The 12,387-nt window shown below is 30.0% G+C and overlaps 1 protein-coding gene and 1 long non-coding RNA gene across 2 annotated transcripts in view; one reads left to right on the plus strand and one right to left on the minus strand.

Moving 5' to 3' along the window:
- Mcm2 (DNA replication licensing factor Mcm2) overlaps positions 1-12,387 on the plus strand; it is a 42,438-nt gene that overhangs the window by 15,973 nt on the left and 14,078 nt on the right. The window contains exons 5-7 of the mRNA XM_075370338.1: positions 5,328-5,722; positions 7,612-7,804; positions 9,715-10,150. Of these exons, the coding sequence (XP_075226453.1) occupies positions 5,328-5,722; positions 7,612-7,804; positions 9,715-10,150 (1,024 nt within the window). The remainder of the gene's footprint in view (positions 1-5,327; positions 5,723-7,611; positions 7,805-9,714; positions 10,151-12,387) is intronic.
- Positions 5,716-12,387, minus strand: part of LOC142327362 (uncharacterized) — a 288,215-nt gene continuing 281,543 nt past the window's right edge. The window contains exons 4-5 of the long non-coding RNA XR_012756968.1: positions 11,290-11,559; positions 5,716-5,965 (exon numbers count right to left, since the gene is read on the minus strand). This is a non-coding gene — a long non-coding RNA (uncharacterized LOC142327362). The remainder of the gene's footprint in view (positions 5,966-11,289; positions 11,560-12,387) is intronic.

A 12,387-nucleotide genomic window follows, 5' to 3' on the forward strand; every position in this document is an offset into this window, starting at 1 on the left:
ATATCTCAAATATAATTTTAATTTAAAAATAAATAATTCTTATGAAAATTATGTGGTTTCTTTTTTAACAAAGCACAAACAATATTTGAAAAATAAAGATAACAATGGAGCTAATTAAAGTGCAACAAAAATTTTTTTAATTTAAATTTAAGTTGGTGTCAGACGAGCCTGCACATCATATGCATTTAAGCAGAATTCAGTCTCAGTGATATGTGTTTAAAAAGATCATTTTTTGTTTGAAAGTAAATTTATGCTGAGGTTAGATGACATGAATAGATGATGTGAGGTAAAATGGCCCTACATATATTTAATTAAATTTAAAATGGCTCTTGCATATTCAGTGACACCAAGAATTCACAGGAATCAAGAATGTGTAATTAATTATGGTGGGGTGGAAGACTGACACTGGAAGCTTGTTATTCCTAAGGATGACTTAATTTTAGGGTTAATCCATTTGAGTGTCCAAAAAAAACATTAGCTGGTGGCTTGACAATTTAAAAAAAATTGAAACTTACCTATACATGTTTCAGGATCTTAAAATTATTATTATTTTTTTATTTTTTATTTAAGTGGTTTACCTGTGGTTGCTATTTTTGTTACAGTGTGTTCACCTATTTTTGTGATTGTAAGGGTTTATGGGAAAAATCATAACTACAAAACTATTGGTCTTTTGAAAACTAATTTTTTTTAACTTAAATTTCGGCTTCCAAGTAACTGATGAGGCTGCTGGTGCTAAAAATCTCAATTTTGCACAACTTACAGTGTTTTTTTTAGATGTTAATGGCAAATAAAAAGGTTTCTTGTGTATAGTAAAAATAAAAACGTTATAACCTCTCAAAAACATGAAAAACATGTTGAAAGGATACCATTTTGATTCGCTAAATAAGTGCTCTAAAGGGGTTTCTTGTCTTCTTTGCACTTTACATTTTTTATATATTTTCTTTATTTAGCTTGTCTGTTGAAGTTGGGGTTTTCAATATATTTAATGTAAGTTTTTTTAAATTATTAATGATGGGTCATAATTTAATGATAACTTAACCAATACCAGAAACCTAATACAATTTTGATTCAAAGTGCTTGAAAAACTTACCCAAACTGAGATTTCAATGAGTAGCCTACATCTTTTTTCAAAAACTCATTTTTATTTTTGTAAACACTATCAAAGAAAAAATAAATTGAAGGAAATCTTTAATGCTGATGGCATTTGAACCCTGTTTAAAATTTAAATTTTGGTGGAGGTGGTACACCCAAAATACTACAAGCAGCATCCAATTCTTCAATATTGTGATGAGGGGCAATGTATTGATTTTGGTCTTTGCATTCTTATAGTTCTTTGTTCTGAGAATAAATACTTTTGAAACAGTTAACACAAAGAGACTTCCTAGGAAATAAATTTGAATTTGGAAAAATGTGTTCTTTAAGAGCTTGCTATAATCTTATAGGTTTTTTTAACTGTTTTTTATGAGTTCTCAAAGGGCCACAAAGAACTGTCCATACAGGTGACTGAATTTTGACAAAAACCCTTTTCCATGATATTTACAAACGCTAGTGACGACATCTCAATTAATATGTAAAAAAATAAGTTGTTAGTTTTCATCACTAAATTCTCAAATTTTAATGAGTTCTTTTGGCACTGTATCATACACTGTTTTATGACACTCTTCATTCACATAAATTCCTATGGAACATTGTTCTTCCATTGTTGTATGTGAAATTACTTGAAAATAATGTAAAAATTTAACTGATTTTAAAATTTTCTAATATAATATTATTAAGTAAAACTTATTTATTTAAACACTTCCAAACACAGGATGAAATTTGAGACACTCGGTAAAGATATGTACAGGTCACTGACTAATATCAGACTGACCAGTCTGTAACTGCAAAGCTAAATGAGTATGTTGCAACATGAATTTTCCTGACGACTGGAAATACTTCAAGCACTTGTTACAACATGAACACTGCAGTTGAATGGTTCAAACAAGCCTATTTCAACTATAGTAATAAGTATAGAAATATTAAAGTGCCAAGAAGACAAGAAACAGTCCTGGAGAACTTATTTAAAATTAAAATGGTATCGCTTTTAACAAGTTTTTTTGAGAGTTACAACTTTTTTATTAGTGCAATACACAAGAAACTTTTTTATTTACCATAAACATCTACAAAAACACTTTAACTTATGCAAATTTAAGATTTTATTACTTGCGCCATCAGAGTTATTTGAAGCCAAAATTTGCATTTTTTGTTTAAACATTAGTACTCAAAAATTTATAAAAGTTTAGGGATAAGTATATCACCAATAATATTATTTATGGTAAAACTACTAACATATACCTATGTAAAAAAATAATTCAAACTGTGTATGCCATCCCTGCCTCTTTTAAAAAAATTACCTAAAGTGAAGGGATAGGTAAATAAACCACTGGACCAATCTTTTTAACTTGAGAAAATATGAATAAATTGCTTTTTGTTTCATCCTTCCAGGACCAATAGTTTTCTAGTTAAGATTTTTTCCGCAAACCCTTGCAATCACAAAAATAGATGAGCACACTTTAACAAAAATGGCTGCAACAGGTAGATTGCTTAAATAAAATTAAAAAAAAAAAATAGTTTTAAGGATCTGAGACATGTAGGAAACAAGTGGATAAATTTCAGTTTTTTTGGATTGGTCACTCTTGGGTCACTTAAAATGTATTAACCCCTTTAAAGAGTTATTTGTGGTTCCCGTTTCGTTACCTTTAATCATGATTGTTATGGCATTTGTTCTGCTTGTCATCTACTGGGGCATGAAGGATAATTTCTTGTAGACTCACACAAATAATGATGCTTACCATTATATTCTAAAAAATTGTTAAATGGTAGAAAACTGAATGCTGAGATTGTTGTCCGGAGAGTTTGCCTACCATATGATGATGCTGGTCTCCTTGTGACTGTGTTATACAGAAATTTTTAGAAAGCCTCATTTAGCAGTTTCTTCCCACAATCCAGTCTTTGCATTGAGGAAGTTACTTGCTAAGAAAGTTAAAGAACATAAGTGCAGTGCTAATATGATTGTGTAACCAAATCCCTTGAAATCCAAATAATTCATTGACTATATAGAAAATTAAAGATTATTATATAATTTCATAAAATGTTTTGAAATTACAAGGTGTGGTTAAAAAGTAAGGGCTGCAAATAGTGATTGATGAATAGAACCATACAGTCTATTGTTTTTTGCCTTTATGCGAGACAGTGTGCTGAAATGAGTGCACTAATAACACACCGCATCAGCACATAACACATCAGCAATTAGATTTCTAAATGCTAGAGGACATAATGTTAGACATAATGCTAGAAACATATGGACCTACCACACGGAATAAAGTAAAAGTGAAGCAATGGTGTAATGAATTTAAGGAAGACCATTCAAATGATTATACAAAGAAGTGGCAGGCCCAGTGTCCGGACTGACGATCAACATGTAACGTGAACATTTGAATGCAAAAGTGAGAGAAAATCATTGCTGTACAATTAGCAATTTTCTCTGGTAGTTAGAATCTCCAGCAGTTTCTAAGATAGCATTGTTGAGAATTGTGACTGACACTATAGACTGTTGTAAACTGTGTGCACTGTGGGTGTCGAAAATGTTGACAAGTGCTCGGAATGACATCTGCACTTGACCATTTTAACCACAAGGGAGGCAAATTTTTTTTCCTTATATCATCACTTGTGATGAAATGTGATTTTGTACATCAATGCTGAGACAAAACAGTCCATGCAGTGGCATTATTCTGGTTCACCTAAACCAAAAGAATTCAAACAAGCCCAGCCTCGAAGGAAAATCATGACCAACTGTATTCTGGGACCAAAAGGGTGTGCTTTTGATTGATTTCTTGGAATCTAGAACATCCTTCACATCACAAGTCTATTGTGAAACACTTTCTAAACTGCATCAGGCCATTCAAAACCGATTATGGGGAATACTGAGATCAGGGATCAGGAATTGTTCTTTTTCACAGTCATGCATGTCCTTACAAGGCTGCATGCAAACAGAAACAATTCAAAAATTTGGATGGAAAATTGTATGTCCTTTACAATCCTGGTCTCGTGCCTAGTGACTACCATTTCTTCCCATACCTCAAAAACTGGCTTGTATCTCAATGGAAGGAAAGTGAATAATAGTTGAAAATCTCAGTGCAAAAGTGGCCACAATTCCAGGTGGCGGAATTTTATGCAGTGGATTTGAAGAAGTTTTTTCACGATATCAGAAGTGTTTGGAATGAAATGGTGATTACATAGAAAAATAAAGTAATAAGTATTTGAAACCATTAATAAATTTTTCATTTTTCAACTGTTCTCATTTTATTACCGATCAGCTCTTAATTTTAAACCACAGATTCATATTTTCTGATCTTTATTAATATTCTTCCTATTTTTAATGTATTGCTTTTCTTCAAGTCAACTTCTTTACCAGATTTGTTAGCATGCCATCTTTTATTACTATAATATATTAAAAGTAAATTAAGCTCATTAAGATACTCTGTTTTTTTTAAAATTATTATTGTTGCAGTAAAATTTTAATTAACTAACTAGGGTTGGATAATATCTGGAGTAATGGAAAGAGACATGTCTCTTAAAAGAAGTTAATTTAGAAAAGATTCTCAAAAATTATGAAACAATTTTAAACAAAATTTTTTTTTCTTGTGATTTTAATAAATTTGTATAGTCATTGACTTAAAAAATAATTCAAGGTTGTCCATTTATTTAAATTGAATATTTTTCTGATTATTAGGTTTTTTAATTTTTATTAAATTTTTACAGATGAATTAAACTAAAATATTTATTTATATTTTACATTATATTCTAATAGTTTATTATCAGTACTAACATAAAATATGAGTTTATATAAACATATTCATAAGTTAGAAATTTACAAGAGAATATTAATCTTAAGAATTGTTGTTTTGTATATAAATTTAAACTAGATTTTAAGTTAGAGACAATATCCCTCTATACTGCCTACTCATTATCATGTGTGAGCCAATATCCCTCTGTACTAGCCTAGTACAGACTAGCCTAGTACTGTATGTGAGCTGACCCTCAAATAATTTTATGAAATTTAGGGTAAACTGAAATGCAACTGGATAGATGAATTGTGTGGTTTTACTTTATTAAAAGTGGAAATGTTAAAATGTTATTTGAAGTTAACAAAATAATATGAAATTGTAATATTTATACAAAAGAAGAAAATTGATGCGTTTAATAAAAATTGTATGTTAATATTGATTATTTTTTATAGTAATTATTTTCTGATATAGTTAATTAATTTGTTTCATCTATTATTTCAGATGATAGAATCTATTGAAAACCTTCATGATACTAAAGGTCATTCTGTAAAAGAATGGGTTACAATGTTAGGACCTAAAACAGAAATCGCTAATAGATTCAAAAACTTTCTACGTAATCATGTTAATTCAAAAGGTGTTTATATATATAAAGATAGAATCAGAAGGATGTGTGAAAGTAATCATTCGAGTTTTGAAGTTGAGTATCCAGTTCTATCATCAAAGGAGAATACATTGGGTTATTTTCTACCAGAAGCTCCTCTTGAAATGCTTCAAATATTTGATGAAGTCGCAAAAGAATTGGTGCTCACAATTTATCCCAGTTACGAAAGAGTTACTTCTGAAATTCACGTACGAATATCTGAATTACCATTAATTGAGGATTTGAGGACTTTTAGGTTTGTAATTTTACTCATTTTTGTAAATTATATTTTAGGTGAAATTAAGAGCCTTTGCTTTGTTCAATAAGCACTTCTTGGGGAAGCACAATTCTCCCCATCAAATCACAATATATGTTTTACAGGTCCTGCCGTTCTCAGCACGGTTCTATCTAAAAATGGCAAACAAAGTACCCAGAGGGTAGATCAAAGATTCCTCAGCAGCAAGCATCTTCTCTCCCACCTCCATTAGGAGACTTTTACCTAGAACAGAAAAAGCAACTTAATGCATAACTGATCAATGATAGTGTTAGCAAAATTAAATAATAGCTGCAACAAAAACTGCTGTTTGCACAACTACCTTTGAACAGATTGAAGGTTCGTAAAGGAACAGACTTCCTAGAATTGTATGGCAAGTGGATGAATCCAACTATAAACCATTCAGGCTGAGCCAAAACCAGAGAAGCAATTTGTATTTCAACCCATAAATCCCCTGCATTTAGGTGGACTGCATGCATGTAAGGAATAGTTTATTCAACTCTATGAATCCAATGAAAAATAACTATTCCATTCTCCCTCATAAATCTTTCATTGCTAATGGTAAGGTTCTCAGTGCTCTTCTTGAAAGTGGTCAGTCATTTTTAGGGATCGACTTGCAACTTATTTCATATTGCCTGCATCTATTATGGTTATGGCATTTAATATTCTTTAATGGTGATCACCATTTTATCAGCTTATAATTAAAATATATAACATTAAAAACAATTTGTATTTTAAAGTTTAAAAGGTAACTTTAAAAAAAAAAAGTTAGAATGAGAGTGGATTTACCAGTCTATAATAAAAGAAAGCTAGTTTTTTAGTATTATCTACTGTAATTATTGTTGTCTGATAAAGTGTTTATTACCACAAAAGTATTGAAAGTATGAAAAAAGTTAACAATGAGTAATTGTTAAAAGTTAACAAGTTAATGAGTAATTAATTAATTCTGCTATTTAATAAATCATTTATTGTAGCAGAGGTTAAATGACTTAGTCAAATTATATAGAATTACGTAGCAAAAGTTTTATGTTTTATTGTAGTAATGTGTTTTGCTGTTTTTGAGTAATTTTTACTTAATAAAATATATTAAATTTACTAACTTTCAATACCAGTAATTCCTGCTTTTATTTGTGGTACACGTACTAATTATTATTTTCTATAAACAAAAAACTGTATGAAATGATTTTGATTCTGTAATAGTAGAAACCAACAGAATATTATTGGTATGGGTGAAACTAAAGCACGGTCATATTACATATATGGAGCCTACAAAAAATAATAAAACTATCTATTTTTCACCTAAAAACAGGTGTAGAGCCAAATAATATATGTTAAAATAACATTTTTTTTTTTACATATAAATTAGAAAAATTTCTATTAAAAAACCTTGTAATCCTAAATAAAATGTTCAAAAGAAGAAATTAATAGAATGAAAGAAACTTTAAAAAAACCTTTTTGAAAAAAATCTGCTAAAATTAAAACGCTTATTAAAAAAAATTCTAATTTCAAAATTCAAAAGTGGTTTTCATTGCTATGTTGTTATATTGAAACATTCAAAAGGTGCTCTTTCTACCAGAGTTGATATAATTTGAAATACCATATACCATAACTAATGATGCATTTACAGCACAGTGTAAAAATCATCCCACTCATGTACATGTCAGCATGGCAATAAATACAATAAATGTCTTAGCATTAATATTTTAATAACTGATTTTATAATTAAAACATTACCATTCATTTTACTATAATTATAGTGGATAAGTATATAATAATATATGTTATATTAAGTATATAATATATATATATATATATATATATAAGATTACTTTCAATGTTATGAAAATATTAAAGAAAATTTTTGATTTCAGGAAATTACATTTGAATCAGTTAGTTCGTACAAATGGTGTTGTAACAGCTACTACTGGAGTTTTGCCACAATTGTCTGTCGTGAAATATGACTGTAGTAAATGTGGATATGTCATGGGTCCATTTGTACAATCACAAAATACTGAAGTAAAACCTGGCTCTTGCCCTGAGTGTCAGAGTTCTGGACCGTTCATGGTATCATTATTTATTATTATCCATTCATGTTGAATTATTTGAATGATTGTAAATGTTTTGCTTCTTGGAGGTTCTCTCTAGGATTCCACTATACTTTGTGCCGACGATTAGTATGCTTCCCCAGACTTGTCTTCATATTGCAGTATTTTTCTTTTTCCTTGATGTTGTACAGGATCTGATATCCTTTTCTTTCTTCTCATGAATCCCCACAATCATTATTGTCATAAATAAATATTCCAATATCAAGAAGTGCATAGTTCAGTTCCTTGATGAATTTTTCTTTTCAATTTTATCTTGACATCACCTATCCCTTTACGGCACCTCTTTACTTTCATCCTATTCTCCCATCAAATTCTTATCATCTTTAACTAACTCTTTTCCTTTACTTCCTTCCAATAGCTTTTATCTATCTTCATCTGAAATTCTGTACAGAATACATGTTGAGTTTTTCTAAAACTTGATATCTCCCTTTCATATTTCATTTATATACCAGGTAATTTAAAGTGATCAAATTTATTTTTGAGGAATATAGTGATTGAATACGAGGGCTGTCCAGAAAGTAACTTATGTTCGTTTTGAAGGAAAAAAACCAAGTAAATAAAAAAAAGAAATTTTATTATATACATTTGAAAAGGACAATGTTAAACTATTTTTCTACATAATCGCCATTTAAATTGAGGCACTTATCAAGCTTTTTAATTCCTTCTCTGTGAAATCTGCCGCCTTAGATTTTTGGCACACATCTTGCACAAAACGTTTGATAACCAAGCTTCCTTGATACAATTTCCTGAAGTAAACTTCGTGAAATTGGGGGGAAATGAAGCGAGAGTTCTGTATTGTTATGCAGTGATTTTCACAAATTTTATCATTGATTTTCATTGTTAATTTATCAGTCACAAGGTTAGGCCGACCACTGCGATCCTCATCATGAACACTGATGCAGCCATTTTTAAACTGAATGCACCATTGCCTCACTCCTTCTTTACTCATTATTCCATCGCCATACACACCTTTCAAAGTTGCTGATGAATTTCAATTGGTTTGAGGTGTTTTGCCAGTTAAAATCTAATCACTGAATGCACCTCACAACTCGCGGGATTTTTCATTGAAGCACACATTTCAGTTATTCACATTGAACAAAGTAGAAACATCACAGTTCACATGCTATGACTTGGTGTATACTTGGTAGAAATTGGTGTGTACTGAGGGTAGAAATGTTTTGACGCCAGGCAGCTCTATCCCCACCCATCTCCACGCTAGGCACAAACATAAGTTACTTTCTGGATCGCCCTTGTATTAATTTTATTTTTTATTATTTTTATTACTTTATTTTTATTAGTTCACCTAATTATCTCAGTGTTTTGTGATATAGTATGGAACTATTGTAGTGTATGAAAATTCAAAAAAAATTTTGATAATAGTTAAGACAAGCTTAATTTTATTTAAATTTACAACAGTCATAAATTTTAAAGTAATATCATGATTTTATGAAATTTAGTAAACTTTTTAGTTTTTTAAACTTATTTTATTTTTATTAACTAAATAAATATTTAAAAAAATACTGAGTAAAAAATAAATAATAAAAAAAGACTTAACAAAAATCTGTTTTTCAGATTAAAGTTTTATAAACATTTAAAAGTTCTCAGTTATCACATTACTCTTCTGTACCTTTATAAAGGTAAAATAGTTAAGGCCTGATGTTATTGTTTGAAAATATTTCAATAATGTGTCATAAATTTATTATCTGAATAAACTATTAGTGTCAAAACCACTGCAGCTGTAAAAGAAATGCTCATTTTTAGAGGAAATAGTAATAAAATAAAAAAGATTTCATCATTAATTTCAACAATAATTTATGTTGTTTAAAGTTATTGGCTTTATGTCATTATTTATTTATTTATTGTTTGTAGATCAACATGGAACAAACACTATATCGGAATTATCAAAAAATCACACTTCAGGAATCTCCAAGTAGAGTACCAGCCGGAAGAATTCCTAGGTCTAAGGACTGTATTATGTTGGGAGATCTGTGTGATAGATGCAAACCTGGTGATGAGATTGATGTAACAGGAATTTACACTAACAGTTACGATGGTTCATTAAATACTGAACATGGGTTTCCTGTTTTTGCTACTGTTATTCTTGCTAATCATGTAGCTGTAAGAGATAGTAAACAAATTGTTGAATCGTTAACTGATGAAGATATTTCTACGATAATAAAATTATCTAAAGATCATAGGATCAGTGAAAGAATATTTGCAAGCATTGCTCCATCCATTTATGGACATGAAAAAATTAAATGTGCTCTGGCTTTAGCTCTTTTCGGCGGAGAACCCAAAAATCCTGGTATGTCTTCAGAATATAATAATTTTTAGTTTTATAAAATAATTTTTAAAGTTAAAAATAAATTTATTAAAATTTATTGCTTGTTCCTAGTTCATTCTGATTTAGGTTGTGAATCAGTTTGATGGATGCCATGAACTTTAATAAACTAAGGCTTATTAAAGTAACCGAGAAGTAAAGTGGCTGGCTTCCTTTTGCCCTTAACTTAGTCAAATATGGTGATGAATCCACTCAGTAATCCACTGTAAATAGAGCACTGTTGCTCTCAGAGAGAAGAGCTCTGATTGGTGAATATTATACCACAGTTAAATTATATATGCCTTAACCATAAGAAAGACAGATTCTCATTCTCTCAAATAATGATTCATTTTACATACATCTTACACAAGAAAAATCTGTTATCTGTTAAATCTGTTTTCATGGTAATCTAAAAAGATAAATTATAAACAGGGAAATATTTTATGCGAAATGTAATAATCAGTTGTTTTTTAGTTTCATAAGCAAGATGATGTAATTTTTACTGTATTATTTTTTTTTTAACTTTCTTGAAGGGAGAACCTGAAAATAAAATTGTACACATTACATTCATTTGCATTACTCTAGTAACATTACTTAACCGACTGGATTAAAATATTTATTGACATAATTTATGTGGAGTTATTGTAATTTTTAAATTTATTGTACTGGTGTGTAAGCCTGACATAGCTCATTCATTTTCCAAGCGACTATCAAAATTACATTTCATCAATTTTGTATTGAATTATTTTTATTCAAGAGAGAGTAGGTTACTGGATTCATTCTTATGTGAGGATAGGGCTGCTCAGGTAAATACCTTTGATTTCATGACTTAACTTTTGTTAAAATTATTATTAAAAATCAATTAATGAATTGATTTTCCAAAATGAAAATATATGATTTTATGCAAAAATATTCATTATCTTGTCTTTATTTAGTTAATCAACGTACAGTAATTGCATGCCATCATCTAGCCTTTTAAATTATGTTATTTTTAAACAGCCTGAGTAAGAATAAAGTTACTATTCTCCTCTGTAAGGTCATTCTTGATGCACTAAAAATTTGTAAACAAACTAATGTAATATGATTATTTATGAAATTGATAAAATATACTGATAATGGTTTACCCTTTTTAATGTTCTTTAACTATACAGTGGACAGAATTGAAAGAGGTTCCAGTAGCAATGATTTGTCTCTATAAATTAATTTCAGTTTTATTTATTATACTTTTAAATAATGAGACTAATGCTGCTTCAGCAGAACTGCGCATGTGCCAAATTCGTATTGACAGCTGTGTAGTGAGAAGCCTTCTTTTTCAATTGCTACCACTCCAGTTTCTCTAGTCATATTATTCTGGTCGTGGCCTTCGTTTGAATAACATTTGTTTTTTTGTTTTGCTGAAAAAATTATAAGTGTTTTATTAGAGCAAATAATTGTGAAATTTCCTATGAAACTTGGAAAAACTGCTACTGAAACTTATTTTTTATTAAAAAAAACATATGGAAATGAATGAATCAGGTTTTTGAGTGGTTTAAGTGTTTCCAAGATGGCCGAAAAGACGAAGATGATGTTCACCTGGATCGCCCTTTCATGTCAAAAATGGATAAAAATATTGAAAAAATTGGTAATCTGATCCAATCTGATTGTCGGTTAACTATTCGTGCGATTGCTGAAACTGTAGGAATTGACAATGAATGGGTAAGGCAAATTCTACGTAATAACATGCAAAAAGTGTGCTAAAATTCTCACAATCAAACAAAAGGAAGCACATGAAATTTTGTTCTGACACTTTCTTTGAATGCCTTTGAAAATGACCCAAACTTCTTGGAAAGAGTGATAACATGTGATGAATCATCAGTCTACGCACTGAAAGGCCCCAACTTCACAAAGGACTAAAGAAGCTCAAATGAGCAAATCAAAATTTAAAGCGATGATGATTATATTTTTCGATATTCATGGGATTGTGTACCTTCATTGGGTTCTTGAAGGTCAAACTATTAATCACCATTAGTAACCTTTAGGTCCTTGCTCAACTCCATGAAAAAATAAGAAAAAACAACTTGGAATTGTGGAAGAACAAGTCATGGGTTCTTCATCGGGACAACACACCGGCTCACACTGCATTGTCTGTTAATATGTTTCTAGCCAAGTGTAACATCTCAGTGTTAGACCATCCACCTTACTCGCCTGACCTGGCACAATGTGTGACATATCTGTTTCTCAAG

The sequence above is a fragment of the Lycorma delicatula genome, chromosome 7 (assembly GCF_047948215.1).
Source record: "Lycorma delicatula isolate Av1 chromosome 7, ASM4794821v1, whole genome shotgun sequence".
NCBI lineage: Eukaryota > Metazoa > Arthropoda > Insecta > Hemiptera > Fulgoridae > Lycorma > Lycorma delicatula.